General features: G+C 47.9%; 1 protein-coding gene across 1 annotated transcript in view; it reads left to right on the top strand.

Annotated features, from left to right (window-relative positions):
* Positions 1–19001: 19001 nt before the first annotated feature.
* LOC146189699 (ras-related protein Rab-37-like) overlaps positions 19002–20874 on the top strand; it is a 134036-nt gene continuing 132163 nt past the window's right edge. The window contains exon 1 of the mRNA XM_084604469.1: positions 19002–19448. Coding sequence (XP_084460595.1) covers positions 19260–19448 — 189 coding nt within the window. The 5' untranslated portion in view covers positions 19002–19259. The remainder of the gene's footprint in view (positions 19449–20874) is intronic.

Genomic DNA, 20874 nt, shown 5'->3' with positions numbered 1-20874 from the left:
GTCTGTGCCCGCTATCCCCCGGCATTTGCCGGGAGAGGCGGCGGTAGACGACCGCTCTCGTTGCCGGCTGGATCCAGAAGCTTTCCTCTTGTCTTCTCGCGGGAACCCGCGTAGACGTCTTGGTGGCGCACCCATCGCTGGTCTCCTTCCCCCAAGGGGAGGTATTTACCTCCTCTCCCAGCCGGCGCTGCCATGAAGCTCGTTGGGGTGGTGGTGGTCGGTCTAGGCGAAGGGGCAGGAAGCTGGTTTTCCACATCCCTCCCTCCTTAAATGTTCACCTATGGTTGTCGAGAGCTGCTCCTTGGACGCCATCCGCGAGGTAAACACCAGGCTTAGCAGGGCGATCCAAACATTGGTGTCACCGTGGTGTCATCCGACGAGCAGCAAGGTGAAGGGGCCCCCGCTGTCCATCGGCAGGTCCCAGAAGCCAGCGTGACGGGAGGGCGTTGTTCCCGCTGGCGCGCCTTTGTTGGCAGGTAGGGGTTGGCCTCCTCTCCCGTCAAGTCGGACCGGTTCCGTGAGACTCCGAGCTTCGGTGATTCACGGCCGCAGGGCAGCAGGCAGGAACGTAAACAATGGCAGTAGGTCCAGGTGGCTTCACTTGATATCTGCACAACCCTCCGGATCTCCAAAAAGGTTGAATAAATTGAGCAAAATGACCATTTGGTAAAATGAGGGCCAATGCGAGTGCCAAACAATTTTATCCGGCACCGCACTGCGTTCCGTTAATCCGAACGAAGCACGGGCATCCGCGGTTCGTTTGCCGGCATAATAATCTGGTTCCACGAAATTTCCGATTCTCGTTCTCAGCCCAAAAATACCAAGTTCATTTGAACGAAGCTAGCTTTCTCTAATTCAGCGAGATGCTCGGCTACAGCGAGGTCAATATAAAACAAGCAAAACGCATTTGCGCATGCTGTATGCCACGGTTAGCCTGTCCTCCGATGTGCGACAGGCAGCTCCCAAAAAGAGCCTTAAGCCTACTCGCTCTAACGCTAAGTACAATAGCTAGAACGCAGCGCCGCGAGGATGTGCATCTCCGCCAAGGAACCCAGGGTGGCCCTACTCGCTCGCTGCCATCCAAAGGCAACTTCTGAGCGAACGGCGCCCACCGCGTCCAGCGGTGTCGGAGCGCCCCGGTGCTTTCCGGCAATCACGGCTGCAATACCAGTCAGCCGATTGCGGCACCTGGCTCCCAGAGCCAAAGAGACAGAAGAGGAAATATTTACAACTATATACAAGAAAAGTAGGGCCACCGTCCCGGCTGAGGCACTCACTCGCTTCCGGCGTGCTGTTCTCCGTGGACGGCTCGGTCTATAGTGCTCCATGTACGGACCTCGTGGCTGTACCTCTCAAAGGCCTCGGAAGTCGGCACACACACTCACACACACACGCACACACACACACACACACACACACACACACACACACACACACACACACACACACACACACACACACACACACACACACACACACACACACACACACACACACACACACACACACACACACACACACACACACACACACACACACACACACACACACACACACACACACACACACACACACACACACACACACACACACACACACACACACACACACAAATACACGCACGACCATTTGTTCTCGCTGCAACTCCTCCCACCTCGCCGTCAAGAGAGCATATTAGCCTTGCTAGCATAGCGATGTCGGGTCAGGCCTAATGTTAAAAGTCCGGGCAGGCACTCCACGCCGCGAACTGACTATCGCCCTTTGTCCCTAGGGAGGGGTAAGTAGCTCAAGTGCTTCTGCACGAGAGAACCACGTTGAGGCGCCATTGTGGGGTTTTGATGAGGGGGGACGGTCTTCCGCCCCGCTCCTACTCCGCAGGTGCAACGTCCTCGCTGGCGACCCGCGGAGGGAAACAAAGGGACAAAGGACGGGGACGACACATCGTTACTACTCGAATGCTATTTATTGCACTTGCAAATAATACAGAGCATGCCGGCTAGCTATACATCAACAAGGTTTTCCTTGGGAGGGCAAGGCTACGTAAGGACTTTTGACTCACCGGCTGGGGAATGGGGGTGCGACTTCGGCGGCGGACGTTTGCACGCGCCGCATTCTTCAGACAAAGCCATACCACGGCGTTTGCCGCGGGAGGCGGCGAGAGCGTGCGGTATTTACCGGTCGCTTCGCCGTTGGGAACCAGAAGATAGGCGGTCGTGCACGACGGGTCCTCCCGTGTGCGCAGCGTACTCTGTGCCCGCTATCCCCCGGCATTTGCCGGGAGAGGCGGCGGCAGACGACCGCTCTCGTTGCCGGCTGGATCCAGAAGCTTTCCTCTCGTCTTCTCGCGGGAACCCGCGTAGACGTCTTGGTGGCGCACCCATCGCTGGTCTCCTTCCACCAAGGGGAGGTATTTACCTCCTCTCCCAGCCGGCGCTGCCATGAAGCTCGTTGGGGTGGTGGTGGTCGGTCTAGGCGAAGGGGCAGGAAGCTGGTTTTCCACACAGCTTACCGGTATCGCTCAAGAGGAAAGTATACAACAGTTGCATCTTGCCTGTACTCACCTATGGGGCTGAAACGTGGAGGCTAACCAAGAGAGTTCTACTTAAGTTGAGGACAACCCAGAGGGCTATGGAACGAAAAATGGTAGGGGTAACATTAAGAGATAGAAAGCGTGCAGAGTGGGTCAGAGAAATAACTCAAGTTACCGACATTCTAGTAGAAATTAAGAAGAAGAAATGGACATGGGCAGGACATGTAGTGCGAAGAGAGGATAACCAATGGTCGCTAAGGGTAACAAACTGGATTCCAAGGGAAGGAAAGCGTAGCAGGGGGCGGCAGAAAGTTAGGTGGGCGGATGAGATTAAGAAGTTCGCAGGGGTCAAGTGGATGCAGCTGGCACAGAACCGGGTTAAGTGGAGAAATATGGGAGAGGCCTTCGCCCTGCAGTGGGTATAATCAGGCTGATGATGATGATGATGATGATGATGATGATGATGAAGTATTGACGTACGAAGATGCGAACGAGTGCCGAGTATAATTTAAGCCTGTACATTATCAAATGGGAAAAAATGGAGCCCCTTACTGTTTCTGCGTTTTGTAAAGGTCGACGGGGAGAAGCAGAAGTTCGAAGATGCATGACCTATAGGCTCGCAGAAGAGACGAAAATAGAAACGGCTTCAGTGATGCTGTCTCTTCTTTTCATGCATGGGGGAATATATCGCTGCTTCCGCAAGGGTTGCAATTCGGGGAAAAAAAAAAAAAAAAAAAACTTCCGTTACTGAGTGCGTTTGATGGGGTTTTTTATTTCTTTCTTTAGTATTTTTTTTTTCGAGTATAGTTCGACTACATCCCCATCTCTTCCCACGTCGAATCCGTAGCCAAAGTCACGTTTCTGCGTGTTTTCTAAGCCAGCTCCAACGGCTTCCCGTTTCGGCCTTGCTGTGCCAAGCTTCGCGAGCAGCACTCGTCGATCGACTGGCTACGTATGCACACCGACGTTCATGAACACAAAAAGAAAATCGGAGGGGACGAGAATGGAGGCTGGTATCCTTGCCCAGAGGGTGTTGCTGTCAAAGAAAGTACGACAGCATTTGCGCGTATGCATATCCGCAGCCGCGGCACGTCTCCCTGCTGAACGCATACGACGTCGCTCTGAATACCGCGATCTCTCGTCTATAACAGCCCCGCGCGGCCATACTTTCCTCGATTTTTCAAAGAAGGGCTTTGGTTGTTTTCGCTGTAGGTTTGTTTTTTAACTTTACAGTTATTGCAATAGAACAATTCTAGTTATTTGATACACTAATTAAGACGCCTTGCGATAAACTGACCGTAGTCAAAAATTTTACCGTAGTATTTATTTTATTATTTATTTAGTCACACTGCAGGCAGTCACTTCGGCCCAAGCCGGAGGAGCCTGCATGGAAATGCGCAATGAAGAAGGTGCAGGGTTTATTAGTTAAAATAAAAAAATGAAGGTTTTGCAGGCATGTTATTATATTATTGCGTTTGACGAGGTCAGCTGTTTGTTGTTATTCGATTGCTATTTACGATCCAAAGAAGAGACATTGCAACATCCGCGAGGAATGCGCTTGGAATACATGCTCACCGCCGCGGTGACATTATCAGTTATGTAACCACGAGATGGCCACTTGATGTGTTAGGCCAACAGCGACACTGGTCACGTTGCAAATAAACTATTAACATGATCCAGAGCTCACAGCGGTAGCAGTATAGTTACATGCATGCTGTCAACATGCGTAGGCTGAAGCTGATGAAAGCGCGTTATTGGGAACGCGTATACTATCCGGTTGCATTGTTTTTGTAACGTTCGAAATAAACAGCTATTAAATTTAATTAAACAACGAGCCAGGCGTTTCTTAGCGTTTTATGCCTTGCAGTTTTCAGCAGTGAGGGCCGGAACAAGATGCGGCAGTCTCTTTAGACACTCAGGCGACCTTTTGCAGTTATCCATACAACAAAATGGCTGCCGTTGTGACGTCGGTAAATACAACAGCATTTTTTGTCCTTTTCTGTTATCATAAAGATACCTTTTTCATTGACCAACAGCTGAGGTCACCAGGGCTACAAAGAACTGAAATGAAGGACAGCTAGACACTGTTATAAGTAAATATTTAATCTATACCATGGTTCTGTGGACTTTTAGACCTTTAGATGAGAATTCGGTTGATCAAAGTTTTGGACGCAGTTGGAAATTATAGTACTTTTTGCCTTCAAGTAAGCTGTGGCTGGTATTCCGGATGATTAAGAGGAAATTAAAGACACTTTCATAGTAGAGCCCCAAAAGGCGCATTTGCTCGTGCTCCTATGGCCAATTTCAAATGGCGATCCACATAAAGTTTTGTTGCTTTTTGAAACCGAAGGACTGTTTCAATGGGCGATTCGGAGTCGTTGATCCTGACTTCTGATTGCATGAACCGCTATGCTGTATGGTCCCTAAAATCTCTGGACATCTTGCTCATTCGCGGAACCGGATCGCCGATTGGAATTCGCCATTAGTACAGACCATGCGAAAAAAAAAAGTGAAAATTCGACGTGAGATCCCGCAGCGATGTCTGCTTTAATGAGTTTTTATGTAGAGTTAGCTCATTCAAATATATGTAATGAATTTTATGCCATTCTCCCACGACCTTGTCCCACGATTTGATTTGTGCGCATGTTTTGACATAGCAGAACGGTCACCTCCTATTGCCCATTTGTGCACACTCTGCACTCTTTATTAGATTTGATTCGGGAAGAATCTATTGACGTCACATGATGCAATGCGAAACGCTCCGAACGTGCCTAATATTGAACATATCGCACCCTAATTTGTGCTTGGAATGCTGAAGGTCCGCACTGTACAATAAAACCGTGCCCGTGACGTCACGAATGCCACTTATACCTATCGCACAGCTCTTTCACACGTTCCCGGTTTTTCCTATGCTAAACATTTTTTTTCCGTCCCCGTCCCCATGTACCATATTGTACGTATATACGCAGGTCAGGTTGCACGTCTTTAGAAGACAGCGTAGAAAAGAACGGCTTTGATTAGTATAAGGCGAGATACCGCGTGGGTGATGTCGCATTTCGCAGATGATTGGAGAACTATGCGGGGCACATTTCCCTCTCAACGCAGTACTCCTTTCTAATTCTGCCGTTCACAGTAGTTCAGCGCTAAGAGGCGAGCGATTCACTGTTTAAAAGTAGAACTTGCCTAAAAGCCAAACTAAGACGCGTTACCTGAGGCGACGGATAGTAGCACAAAATAGCTTATATGTGCTTCCGGCTCCAAACGAAGATATACGGTATATGTATACGGGTGACGGTCGCTGTATAACTCCCGCGTGAACGCCAGTAGGCCAACAAGCCCCTTGGCCTTCGAAAGCGCTCGCTGCAACGACTGCACGCTCTCAGTTGCAAACTCTTCCGTGTCGTCTGCTGTGCGAAAGGGCGCATAGCAGACGACACGGTTGTTTTCATAGCCGAAGCCGTAGCCGTACGGAAGGTCGCATCGATCCGCACTTCTGGAGGCGCGAAGATGTGGGTGGGCGGGCCGCGGGTGGTAAGAGTTTGGAGGGGGGGGGGGGGGTGCTATAGCATAGGCTGGTGCAGGGTATAAGGCTGCGTCCGTCGACTGGGGGCGCAGCAACCGCGGTTCCCGCGAGCCGTGGTCGAAGGCTCTCGGCAAAGATGGCCGCCGCCGCGGACTCCGATGGCGGCGCGGGACTGCGGGTCGTCAGCAACGGTCAGGACAAACCACGGCTCCAGGCCCGGGGCTCAACGGGATACCTGCTTGAAGACCCGGACGCGGACGACATCATACATAAGGTGGGCTCCGAGCAGGCGACTGGAGCGCTGGCCCGCGCATACGGGCCGTGCGTTTGACGTTTAGCAGGAGCGGTTCGTTCACCCCTCCTGAGTGATGCGTCTGGTTTCTGGGTTAGTGGGATTTCGCCCTTCTAGCGTGCTTGGCACGCAACTTCTTTACTGGGGGCTCGGGGTTCACTTAGGCGAAACGTGAAGCAAGGTCTGGTGGGTTCTGGTCTCGGAAAGGGCCGCGGATTTTAGCCCATCTTGACAGTGCATATACCGTGACATGCCGTCATGGAAATATGGCCGGGGACCTAAAGGGTTTGCTCAGACAGCTGATCGGTGAGATATCCTCGCAAGACGGTAGTAGTTGCGCAAGAGTTATTCGCTGGCATAGGTACGTCCTCTCCGAATGGTGGGATCGTGTCCCGCGGAGCGTTTGTACGTGGCTTTTCGTCTGCAGATCATGCAATGGAAAGATTGCCCATTGCATCTGAACCGTTGGGTATGTAGTGGCGACTGCATACAGTCACCGTGGTCTGCAAAATCGTGGGGAGGAGAGAGCCAATGTGTCTTTCGTTCGTTTCTTATCTCCCCATTTCATTTATTGTCTCCCGTAACAAGCACATCTGTTGCCGACACCTGCTACTGTTTAGCCGAGCGAGGAAAAACGTTATCCGCGATATGTGCTGGAATTTATGACGATACTTCGTTCCTAGAGATCACATAGACTTTTTAGTCTGCTTGCTCCGTAAGTACGGAGTTTCTAGAGATATAATTTTGTAGCATTAGACGCTCTGTACGCTCCCGAAGGTATCAGCGATTTTTAAAATGCCGATCAGAAATTACTTGGCCTAAACCAGGATAGTTATATCGCTTGTGGTAGCCCCGGTTTCAATACGACCCGAGCTCTATTGTTAAGGAATTTCTTCCAGCCCACCACGTAATTTGTCTAAAGTCCGCGCTTTGAATAGTAGCGACATCTGGAGAGGTGCTACTTAAACAAAATGTACAAAGTCATCTTTGGGATGCTTTGCTATTAATAGCACGACACGGAGCAGCCTTTCTTTAAGCGCCAGGCCAGAACCTTCTTCCGGGCGGCGATTGAATTACTCGATCCTAATGAGTTTTTCACCTCTGTATTTATAGCCCCGACAAGCCGCCAGCGTATGCAAAGACGACGTGTTCTGGAATGTTTTACTTTCCTTGAACGACCGCCTCTTGAGCGCCCCATAAAAGAAGCAAAAAAAAAAAAAAAAAAAAAGTGGCCTGCATGTCCTCTTTACTGTGGCGCTACCTTTCTTTGCTTTCATAGGAGCGATTCAGGCGCGAACTTTTGCCGCCATTACTTTAATTCCTGCTGGCTCCTATAGCAATAAAATGAATTTAACTTTGCATATGTGCAAAGGTAACTTCAGATGCTTCTCCTTCGTGTTGGCTTTCGGTTTATATTTGACATAGGCGCAGTCATCAACAAACAATCCGGTGTGTGAAATACTGACAGCTAGAGGAATGTTCTCGCAGTAATTAGTGGTACTCGATAAATGATAAGAGCATAATTGAAACGATTTCTACGGGGATTATTTGGATATGAAGAGAAAGCTGCAGGAGAAATACACCCGTGACAAAGAGCCTGCACGCAGTGCATGCAGCTGGGCCAAACTGACGTACCCCCCCCCCCCCCCCCACACACACACACACTACCCTTCCAGCATAAAAGAAAAGAAAAAGAAATTCTGTCTTTATCGTCCACTCGCCGACGAGTGGTCGATAAAGTGGACAATACGAACATCCGCACTCCTATCATCAGGCTCCGCCTCGGACCTGTTACAATGCAGCAATTGCTTTGCTTGCATTGGTTGCCACCCTTATCATTCACCTCTCCTACAGACCAATCTCGGCGACAGCTAGGGCGAGGCATCACTTAAAATGAAATAAGGACGGTAAGAAGTAGTAGTAAAAGCACTTTATTCTAGAGCTGAAATCGACCGCTCAAGATGAAGTTCTCCTGCCACACCAGACTGAGCTGGTGCTCTTCGTAAGGAGAAAAGCCAGCCAGGTATACGTAAAATGAATAAAATAGAAAGGAATAAAAACTGAACCCTCGCGGTATCAGTCACCAATGATGTTTAACTAAATGGTAGTGGTCGATGTGGGAGTATAGATATGCGTCCGCAGATAAGGGCTCGCTGATAAGAAGAGCATCCGTGGTACTCCCGTGAGAAAGCTTGGCTCCACCTCGGGCGGCGCCAGCGCCCATCGAGCGACTGCCGCGGGCAATTATATTCCGGCCGTCCCCCGAAAATAGCGCTGTCGCGTGCAACCCGACGTCGCCTGCTGGGCTGCTGCAGCATCGATGAGCAAAGAGCGTCCCGCCGCTACTCTGTCTTCCATCCGCTTCTTTTTTTTCCTCTCTTTGTTTCTTTCTTTCCTTTTTTTTTTCGTCCGCGCCTGTTTCACTGGAGGCCGCTTCCCTGCACTTTAGTCCGGCCTGCATGGGCTCTGCGTAATGCGAGGCTATAATATAGGAGCGTTCGCTGTACAGACACACTTGCCATCCAAGTCGCCTGTTGTACAGACGCACTTGCAATCCAAGTTGGAACAGCTACGGCTTGATTTATCGATCTTTGACACTAACATGACGAGTCAGACAAGGGCTTATCGAGATTGGCACCGATTTCCCATTTTTATGTTATCATCTATGTTTAGCGAGCTCTGTCGAAGCAAAATATAGAGCATACAGATGTGTTTTGTTTGATTTTTTTTTTGTCTACAGTGAAAGCAGTGGGTCAACAGCGCTATACTAGACCCGAGTCTGTCAATCCGCGTGGGCTTCCGTTACAATAGCCACAGCGCAGCGATCAAAGGGAGTCTGAATGAAAAAGAAACACAAACATATAGATAAGTATATCTAAAGACTTCACTCACACGAGGGGATTAATAAATTAATAAACCCCTCCCCTCCCCCTCCCTTCCCCCCGACTGTGAGCGTTTCTTTGTGTGTGTGTGTGGAGCGATGCAATCGAAAGGTGTCCACATTAAAAGTTTAATATATCATTCCTGCTACAATAACATATCACTCCTTAGCATATCCCTACTGAAAAAATTGTATGAGGCAATAACCTCACATTTTCTAACACAATCTCACTCAATTCACATAACAAATCACATACAAGTCGCATATAATGCATTAGGCCTCGTAGGTTCTTGTACATTATCATAAATTATGAACGATATTTTATTATGATGATGTGCACCCTATGAGAGTCTATACGATTAGATGAGATTTTGTGAGGTTATTGTCCGGTAGAACTTTTGGTTTTTCAGTAGGGATGGTCTTCAACATTGTTGGTAATCTCCCGTCACTCCTGTATACTGTTAGTACGTGCTGTCTCACGATCGCCACCATTGTAAATGCTCCTTCACCATACTGGTGTCAGCTCGCGCATCTGCTGCACTGTCGCCATCATTGCCGATGCTTTTGTTTTCCCCTTTTTCGCTTAACTGGTGCACTATATCTCGTGGTTCCCGTAATCTTTGACGCTCTTTCGACACGTTGTTGGTCTAGTTCATGCGGGATGTCACGTGGTCTGCACCAGGCACGATGCGCTTTTGTCACAAAAGTGCTCTAGTTCTGCATGATTTCGCATGGTTCACGCCATTCTTGGTGCTCTTTCGAATCACTGATGCCCCAGCTGGCACATGCATTCGTATATGGTGACCATCATGGTCGACGTACGGTAATTCGCACATTGGTGCGCTAGTCCATGCACATCCCTACCTAAAACCCATATGTTCTACGTGGCAATAACCTCATAAAATCTCATATAATCGCATAGACTCTCATGCGGTGCGCATCATTATCAAAAATATCTTACGTAAGTTATCATAATGTACAGGAAACTGTGAGACCTAATGCAATTATATGTGACTTGTATGTGATTTCTTATGTGAATTTAGTGAGATTGTGCGAGAAAATGTGAGATTATTGCCTCATAAAATTTTTTCAGTAGGCTGTCGCATGGTGATCAGCACTACTGCCGATGCCCTTTCGCTAGACCGTTGCACTGCAGTTCATATATTGTAGCTGTGTCGGCCACACCGTTATTGATACTGTCAGGAACAGTGTACAGCAGACCTAAGACATATCTTATATGGCAATGCGCATCGTTTTCACGAGGAAGAAACAAAATTACGCATATTCTACATGACGACATGCCCACCTTAGCACATCAGATACTATCAAACACCGCAATACAACATGACATTTCCACCTATGACAGTGAGAGCGGACTGCTTTGAGTAGTGTGATAGAGGTCGACGTACAACGCGCAGATCGACAACATGGCAAGCAACGAGCAACAGCTTGAAGAACCGTGAAGACGAAGCTACACTCTCATACCTCCTAACACCCTAATTACCCAAACAACGGCCGAGAGCCATTCATTCATTCATTCATTCATTCATTCATTCATTCATTCATTCATTCATTCATTCATTCATTCATTCACCTCCAAACTGACGCGCCAGTTCGTGCATGCTTTCGCGTGGTTCCCACTAGGGTGGATGCTCATTGGCTTAATCGATGCAATAGTTCATGCATGTTGTTGCCTTGTCTCTCGTCCATCACCACTGTCCGTGCTCGTTCGACCCGCTAGTGCACTAGCTAGTTTATGCATGCTGTGGGCCTGGTGACCTAGTGACTGAGCTCAACGTTCAAGCACAACGTTCAAGCAATGATGGCGATTCGTCGATTCCTCAGTTTTAAAGGAAAAATTTCGATTCTGGCTTTCATATGTTAGGTACAATGGAACACTTCGCGTTGCTGAAATACTGTGCTTGCATCGTGATCACTGTTCTATTGCCTTGAATAATAATGCTTTTCTCCCCTGTAAATATTATCACGTATCCTTCGTCTCACAAGATGTTTGCAGCACTGCGAAAGGCAGAGGCACTCCATTCCAATCAGGATCACGCGCACTACACTAGCCAATTGTGCTTTAATACCGTTTCTTGGGCTAGTTGGTTCATATTTGTACTGCGAAAAACTGCGCCGAAATAAACACACCAGTTGTGAGTAGCGCCTTTGTCCCGTCTTCTTTCTTGTGGTGTGTTTATTTCGGCGCAGTTTTTCGCAGTACCAATTGTGCTCCTATGCTCATTTCGCCCCCCAAATTGGCGGAGGTGGTAGTAGGAGCACTAGTCTCTATTATAGTGTGCAGGGGCGAGAAGCATTTAGGAGCACAATTGCAAGGGCTCCTCTGCCTTTCGCAGTGTTGCAGATATCTTGTGAGACGAAATATATTGTTATGATGCCAGTCCGACAGTTTGGAAGGCAACTAAATTCCTCCGATTGAAACTTTTTGCTTATTTGCGCCCGCAGATAACTGTACAATTCAGCGATGGCGACAGCAGCAAACGTGCTTGGTGGTCGCCGTATAACAAAACTCCCTGCTGCTCTCGGCCGCGCTGAAGTTAGTAGCCGGCGAGGAAACACCGGGATAAAGCTGCTGAACGCAACTAAAACGATCTGGAACAATGTGGAAGCAGTCCCATTTTGGCTGCGATCCTTCGAGACGAATTTCAGTGCATATCTTGCGTTACAAAGAAAGAGATAAAGAGCACCGGGTCTTGGCAGCACTCGGGGAGTGAACAGACATTACAAAGCTTTGCGGCAAATTCAAGGAATTAGTTACGGTTCAGTGCCTCGCGCACGTCGTCTTTTGTTTAAGATTTTCCATACTGCAGGCAGAAAGGAGGTACAATAAAGTGTTAGTTACTTGCGAATTTAACCGGGCACAGCGCGCACTTTCGACCATAATTCTCTATATGTAACACGTTCAGTTTTATTATCATTGCTGAATATTTGCAAATTCTTGATTTTCTTTTACAAACAGCGGCTGCTTATGCAAGTGATCACACCTGGTTTATTATACTTTAGGCATGGACTGCTTGCGTGTGTGGTACTCGCGAGGACGCTTTACACTATGCACGAATATTGTTACCGTCAAAAAGCCAGAACAGCCAAAGGTTCACCCAGAAGTTAGGTTTAATGAGCGAACGTACATGCGTGGCCAAGACAGCCGGGAACGCGAGAGAGGAAGACGAAGAATGCTGAGGGGACTAGCATGGCTAAGGCCAGCTAAAACGTCTGATAATGTTGTCCAGCCGCATGACGGCGCCACAAGATTGATTAGAAATGCGGCAATATTGTGAGGGAGTTGGGGCAAAACGGATGGGCAGTTTTTGTTTAAGGGATTTTCCAAGCCATGTTTTTCACCCATTAGCACTTCCGGCTCCCCCTTTTCCCTATCCCCAGTGCAGGGTATCCGACAGGAACACCCTTTCTTTTATTTGACATTCCCTCCCTCCCTCTATGACACAATTCCGTTGATGAGGGCAAATGGACATTTGTGGAAACAATAAGCGCATTGTTACACCGATGCATGACTCGCATGGTCTAATCTGCAGCATTTTTTTTTATCTCCAATTACCAATTAATAACTATTAATTGGTAAATAATGATTGGCTACGTTTTAAGTTTTGACTTCAGGTACCAGGTGTCAGTTCAGAATTCGTAGATGGTTTTGAAAAACAGCTGGTTACAATGTTAGCACCAGGGTACCACATGCAGCTTTGTTTACTGCCCGCAGAAGAAACCTATCACGTGACCAGGCGCTTATTTCCACCCACAAGCAAAGCCTCATTGAAAGAGTGCTCAGTAGAGTGGATCTTTATCCCCCGAGTCTAATCTTGGGACTCTGATTAGCACTTTCACGTGCAAGCATTTCTATCGCTAAAACAGTGCTTTGTAAACGTAAGCGGTAGCTTGGTACAAGTGTTTCAGACTCTCACTGAACGGCTCTTCAGGACAGTCATAAATTTAAATTGGAAGTTTGGTCATAACGCCAATAATTAAATGTTAGGTATTCAGCCTTGACTAATTTCAGACTTTGGAGAGCGAAAAAACAACAACAACAACAACAAAAAAACAAAAACAAATATTAAATGCTGCAGACAAGGTCATGCGACGTTAAACAGCCGTCAGCTGGTTCACTGGACCAGGGCACACCACCCTCATTAAAGGCTCCGTTTAATTTAAATGGGTAGACGTTGACGTTTTTGCTAGCGACTGGCGGGATTAAACTTGAGGATTCTGCCATCAGTTGTTCCATGTTGCGTGATGCTTAAATGTTAAGTAAAACCCATATCACATACCTTACGCCTGGATGTTCTGCATCGCCGTATCACGGCCGCTCGATGGAGGCGCACTGGGTGCCGCCTGCTGCGTCGCGCCGCCGTCAATGGGCAAGCGCGTCCTTGGGGAGTTTACAGTTGCGCCCGCTATTTCTGCTGAGGGCGCCACTGTTCGGGGACACGTCGCCGCCGGGGTCGCCGGCTCTGAGCGCGCGGTTTGCTTCCTTTCTGGGCGCGTTCGCCTCGCGTCTGCGTTGTAAACGCAAACTTTTTTGTGTGCGCGTGTGCAAGCATGTTAACGTTGAGACTGGATGCGTTTGTTTTTTAAGGCGAAAGCCATTCTAGGCTCATGGAGCGAAAATCTATGCGCAGAAGCTGTGCCTGTTATCTGTGCGTCGCATCTGTGCACTGGTGTGCCAGTCGCAAAAGCGGACGTGCAAGGAGGGAGATTAGGAATGAAAATGATTGATGGTGATAGGTAATCAATAAATGTTATAGACATTGATAGAGGTAATGACTAATGCTAATGACTAATAATGGTTAATAATGACTAAAATGATTTGTAATTACCAGTATATCAAACTACGACATGTAATGACCGCAATTGATTAGAAATGAGTAAAAGTGCTTAGCGATGTGTGGTAATAACTATAGCTAGGCATGACTCATCATTACTGTTAATAGCTACAAAATGACGAATATGTGAAACGACGACATGTAATGACCACTGCTGATTCTAAATGAGTAACGTGCTTAGTTATGAGTGATAAGGGCTACAATGACTACGCAGGAAGACTCATCATGACTGAGAAACGATCAATATATCAAACGACGACTTGAAATGACGAAATGTGGCAAACGATGAGAGGCAAATGATAGGAGAAGGGTAGGCTTTCGCCGTCCTCCGCTTAAGAGACATCTAAGAGACCCTCTAATTTTATCTGCTGAGCTCGCTTCAGGCAAAGACAGCGAGGAGTGGAAATGCACTCGCTTCCTCTGAAATGAAAGCAGCGCTGAGGTTAAATAGTCCAGATGCTGAAGCATAATGCCCTATCAGCTGCCATTGAATTTGCTACAAGGGATCGCAGATTGGACTTGTTGGTGATTAATTATAGGTTAACCGTGCAAACAACGTGACGGGAACACAGGAGAAGAAGACGGCACAACCGCGCTAGTTGTGTCGTCCTCTTTTCGTATGTTCCCGTCACGTTATTTAACCTATTTAGTTATCAGGGAGCTGGCCAGTGAACTAGGATTTTTAACGATGCGTTGTGAAGCAGATGAACACGACGAGGTAGCACCAGAAGTTTTTCTCGCAGGTTATGTTGCGAGGATATATCAGAAAAAGCTACGAAGGCTTTTTTTTTTATATATAAGCATGCAATTTGTTCTAAATTTTGCAGCGCTAGTCTGAGTGGCCTTGCAAGTAAAGGAGCCTGTGAATACATATGTTTATACTGTTGAGACTGTTTGAGCCGACGCGATAAAATTAAAAGGCACGTTCCACAGAAAATCCGGCGCCCGCTCTGCCGGCGGAAAGTCGGAAAAAAAAAAAAAAAAACCTCTCTAGTCAAAGGCACTTTAGTTGGTGATATGGCCAAACACCTTTGGCGCAATGAGAACACATGACATGTTCAATGTGACAGGAGCTGCCAAACCAGAGAGAGTCAATAAGATGTAAGGGTGAAATGGGAATTATTGAAAGCGGGACCCTTAGATCCCAAGTCAGGCACACTATACTCCTATAGGGCACGTTCGTACGGCTTCGGTAAAGAGGGGCTTTATATAGCTATGCGTAGGGTGCTATTTCATATAATGGCTTAAGTAATGCCGAAAGTTGGGCGAGTTGGTTAACATTCATGATGGAAAATAGCGCGAAAGTACATGAAGGACGGAAGGTGACAAGCTGGTTCGTGAAATTATGGAGGCTTACTATATTAAAAAATGTCAAAATTTGTGTGTCAGCGAACCGTCGGTTAACTTGGTAGATTGCGAATTTGATTTCTTAGACTCTACTTTACATTAACTTTACTTATCTATACTTAGCTGTATCTCTCTCCCCCCCCCCCCCCCCCCAGCAATGAGTGGCACGTGTTACTGTGTATCACTGTCTATGCTATGACCTAGCTTCCCATTTAGGAGGCTGCTTCTCTCTCTCTCTCTCTCTCTCTCTCTCTCTCTCTCTCTCTCTCTCTCTCTCTCTCTCTCTCTCTCTCTCTCTCTCTCTTCCCGTTTGTTTTTTCTGTTATTTTTTTCATGTGACCTGTATTTATTGCGTGCTTCAGCAATAAACCCTGCAGTTGCGAGTTAGCGCTTGTCCGTGTCTTACTTCCTTCCGTCCTTCGTGTACTTTCGCGCTATTTTCCATCATAATGGCTTAAGGCTGCATTCTAATGGTATGCGTCAGAGGCAGCAATTACTGGATACGGTGAATAAGCAGGTAGCAAAGTGCGGGCACTCTAACGAGGCTCCTCAAGGAGACTTAAGAACCCCAAGTTTTGTTTATCACTACCAGGTTGTTGCTTAATTTATGCGATATTTGGTAATGGTTTTGAGGCGACATGTCAGTCGTGCAAGAGCCTGTTGCAGGAATTATCAGCCAACTGGACCAGTTACAGGTTAATGAAAACCAAGGACAATGGAGACTTGATGTACTCCGCAAAGGAAGAAATCAAGCTTTGTCAGCTTACGAGCACCTTCATTAACAGGATGATGAAGTCTGAAGAGGTCCGGCGAAGTAGCAAGCTGTGTAAACTTTTGGTTTCATCATTGTTTTCTCACTGTACACTGTACATGCAGCTAATCTATAAAAACAATGATCGTGCCCATGCTAAGGCGCTATGCAAGATATCGTTAAGTTGCTGCCCCCACTGATAGCGAGCTGGGCTGTTAATGTCAACTCAACAGTGGAGTGATGTTATGGCGTAAACCTCTCTCAAGAAAGGTTTTCCGTCTGCGATTGGTAATTTTCTTCCTTTTTTTGTGTGGCCATTAAATAAGCGTACTCGACTGCTCGTTGAATCTCAGCTGCAGTTGCGCTCTGACGCGTGAACATTCTTGTGATCACAGCTAAGAGTTTCACAACAGCAACACTCGATGCGCGTTCTTCCACTGAAAATTACGAACCAGCAAAATTGTATGGGTTTACGAGCAGCCAATAAAAATAGTAATAAAAACTTTCGGCGCATATACGTAGCACCTTTAGGCAGACCGACTCTATCAAGCGCGCTTACTTTGTCCGGTCATGCAAAATGCGGGAAGCCATGACGGATAGCGTTCTGGCGTACAAAGTTTAAGGTCTCCAACTGAGTCGTAGATCCCAGGTTATCATCTAGATTTAACCTAATAAACATCTTCATATTTCCACCGTAAAATTTGTCAGAATGAGATAGGAAGGTTGGTTACATGTCGTATTTTTACAGAGGTTGCTCATAATGGGACATTTTTTTATTGGATAGCGCTGGCAGCTTAGAACAGGTTGATATCAATTTGTGTATAAAAGCTGTATGCAGGAATGAGTAAATGGTATGAAAATGACACACGGAATTCGCGACATAATTAAGTGGTTATGCATTAGGCTACCATGGCAGCTGAACAGCTTCGAATTGTTCACAGCCGGGTCACATTTTAATGTGACGAACAACTGGATTCGAATCGTAAAACAGCGCGAACAACGCTATAGACAAGAACGAGAAAGACACGGGAACGTCTACCAACTTGCCCAATTGAACATTCTGGATTCGAATGCAACATCACGGTAATGAGCGCTCTCCAATCGATTGGCCTTGAACCACCGTCACTATAAGTATTTCGGGGTAGACTCCAGTATACATCCTTGCCGAGCAAGCGCTAAGTGCTGACATGGTCACACTAGACATGACAGTATATACTAATTCTTGTTGCCAAATTGTGTGAAGCGGAGCTCTTATATCCTTAAAATAATAGGCTTCTACCACGCCGACGCCTCCCGCAAAGCGCAGTCAGGCGCAGCTCTCCGCGCGCGGGCTGTCCCCGAACGGTGGCGCCGCGGCGGTGGCGACTGGAAGTAGGCGCCTCCCGCCGGTTTCGGGCGACGTAGCAGGCCGCACCTAGTGCGCTTCCATCGAGCGGCCGTGGCCGTATACACAATCACCCACAATAGTCAAAGTGAGCTCCTGCTGTCTCCATCTGGCGTCCAAAATCCTAATCTTAGATGAACTTTAAAAGCTTCCTTTCTACATGTCTTCCGAGCGGGTAAGCAACGACCTGAATTAAGTGATACTCTGTGGGGGCTCAACATACGACTTTCCGCGCTGCGCACTGAACGTCACGCATTCTATATCCCCGCACACAGCACATATGTGAAACACGCCAGGCGGAGACGACGCCAGGTCCGCATTATACATTCACGCAGGGTTACGATCCCAGCATGTGCGAATGCACTGTAGTAAAGTGGCTCGGGACCTTTTTAGGCCCTTGGTCACAGAAGTCTTGTTCTCTCAACTCCCATTTAATTAGGGCAGTTGATATCTGCTTGTAGACATTGTCTTCTGGACGCAGACGATCCTGGTCGGAGACAGCGGAGTGGGCAAGACGTCGCTTCTGGTGCAGTTCGACCAGGGCAAGTTCCAGACGGGGTCCTTCTCGGCCACCGTTGGCATAGGCTTCACGGTGAGTTTTCCACCCTGGCTGTAAGACACACAAACTGACCTTGTATATGTGTTACGCGCTTGCTGGCTCCAGGTATAGTGAAATAGACCACACGTAGAAGGACGATGCGGGACATAGGAAGACGAACTTGAAACAAAGATGTGACAGCCCCAGTTGTGTTGGAAGTCTGGTGAGCAGAAAGTACGACTGAATTTTGCGTTCAGGACAAAAGTTTAAGATTTATTCGTTCCTTCTTCTGCTTTACGCTGAGGTGAAGCACGCTGAAAGGGATCACTAACTCCAAGCACGAAGAACAAAACAAAACAAGACAGCTAATTACAGGGTGATTTTTGCATCAGACGCTTTCAGGGCATTTTTTATCCATTCAATGGTACTAGTCGCCATCAGCAACTTCAACGCGCTGCACCCAAGGGGCGTTTAGGGATTAAATTTAACCCCCTCAGTTCCTGCGTTCATTCTTATTTCTTTTCTTCTTCTTCTTTTTTTTTTTTATAGCCGGTGCATAATGTAAAATAGTTTTTGATCTTTTGAACGCCCACTAGAACGCATCAAGGTGATGCTTGAATGTAGAGTCAGTTAATCGTGCCTCCGCTCAGTGCAATTTCACTAGCGGCGCGTATCTGCCGGATGTCAAATTTTGGCGCCAAAATAGCACGTGCGTCGTGCGCGATTTATGTGGCGCCACCTAGCCACATGCCGCCAAAACAGAGCTTTCGCGCACGCGCAATAAGCGACATTTGGCTCGCGCTTCGACTCCGCGCCGTGGGATGGCGGCACCGTGTTATCCTCCTTTTCCCCTGATTTTTTGACGTTAGCGGCCCCAACGTGTCGCTGCCGTTGCCTAGCGCACCGAGCGTCTGCTCTCGGCAGTGTCGGCCACGACACTGCACCAAACAGACGCCACGCGCGGAAACCATGGTGTCTGCTGCACGACTGTTGGAAGTTTGTTCACTTTGCTGCTTACAGTGAATATTTAGTTCTCGTGAAAGTGCGGTCGTTGTCGTTGCCACAGTGTGTTTTTGCCGTGTCTGTCAGTCGAGACGACGACGCCCTAAGCTCTTCGGAGGAGGCGTGGAGTGTTTGCTACGACAACAACGTCCGCGATGTCGTCAAACCCCGCGTCGCCCGTGTCGCGGACTTCGACGGCGCCGAGCTCCGGGCGCGCGTCGCCAGCCCCGCCGATGCCCGCCTGTCCACCGCCCGTCGCCAACGGTAACGGGCCCGCACTGCGCCGGGCAATGCTTCGCCATTCGTCCATCAGCAGTGTCGAGTTCTACGATGTGGCCTTCAAGGTGAGTGAAAGACGTGCATTGTACTGTTTGTGTAGTTTTCTCGTCTCGAATGTCACACCTTCCTGGTTGAGTTGTCCTCTGTCGAGCTCCGCCATGTGCCCCCTACCTTCTTGCTGAAGTATGCACGAAATATGTCATTCGTACTTCTTTGTTGTGGACCTCGCGACGACCTCCCCTTGTACCTCGTCTTAGAATATTCCCCTCGTTCCTGTCGTGGTGTCCCTATTGTCCACTGTGACGTATGTACTCTCCTGTCAACTGATTGATGGGCTTATTGTTGTGTAAACTTAGCCTGGATTGGAGGAGTGGACGACCGCATCAGTGGTGCCCAAGCTGGGAATTTTGAATTAGGAAAGCATGCTAAACCGGACGTTTTGACGAATGAAGCCCAGAAAATACGTGGTTCAAAGCCCCCCTAACCGCGCCTCTCCTGAGTGACTTATAAATCCTCCTCTGGACCGCACGGAGTATAAACACGGTTGCCTTGCTAAGTGAAGTAGCCTAAGATGACTACTATCTCGCTGCCTTAGTTTATAAGCGAAAATATTTCCCCTTATATATATATCTACTCTGAGCTAGACTACACTTGAAAACATTTCTGCACTGGGTACTCTAAAAGATTGGTTTGGTTTGGTTTGTGGGGTTTAACGTCCCAAAGCAACTCAGGCTATGAGAGACGCCGTAGTGGAGAACTCCGGAAATTTCGACCACCTGGGGTTCCTTAACGTGCACTAACATGGCGCAGCACACGGGTGAATTGCTTTTCGCCTTCATCGAAAGGTACTCTAAAAGAAAAGGTAAAAACATGGAAGTATCAGCGCTATGAGAACCAGGTGGCAGGTTGAGTCGGAGATGAGGTGAAGTGGACCGTTTTCCGTTGTAATGTTAACGGCAACATAATTTGTCCGCAGGTACTCTAAAAGAAAGGGTACCTGCGGACAAATTATATGTTGCCGTTAACATTACAACGGAAAACGGTCCACATCACCTCATATCCGACTCAACCAGCCACATGGTTCCATGTTTTCATGCTCTGCATCGTGATATACTTCGTGGCTAAAGTCCGTCATCCCGAGCTTCGACCGTGGCTGTGCTTTAGTCATGTCGTTGAAATGCTTATCTAAAATTCTTTCTGTTGGAAGCTTCTGCAATTACTGTGGTTCATTGCTCTCTACCAGAACTCATTCAGAAGTGTCTCTGACCGCGTGTAAACCCAGCTGGACTGCTCGTAGCCCGATCCTCCTAAAAACAGACCTAAGCGCCTTCACCGAGTGTGCCAGTGCGTGTGACATTTGATCGCTTGTGAGTAAAGGGCACTGTTTTTAAGACTCAGCTGCCACGAGTACGATGCGTCGCTTTGGAAAACACTTCATACACAACAGCGGGATTCTGGCGCCGCTTGCCGTCAGGCCCCGAACCCTCTGTT

This window comes from Amblyomma maculatum, chromosome 5, assembly GCF_055883805.1.
Source record: "Amblyomma maculatum isolate TAMU_Amacu chromosome 5, ASM5588380v1, whole genome shotgun sequence".
NCBI classification, from domain to species: Eukaryota; Metazoa; Arthropoda; class Arachnida; order Ixodida; family Ixodidae; genus Amblyomma; species Amblyomma maculatum.
Note: the sequence above shows the minus strand (reverse complement) of the source record. Positions and strands in the feature narration are given on the sequence as shown.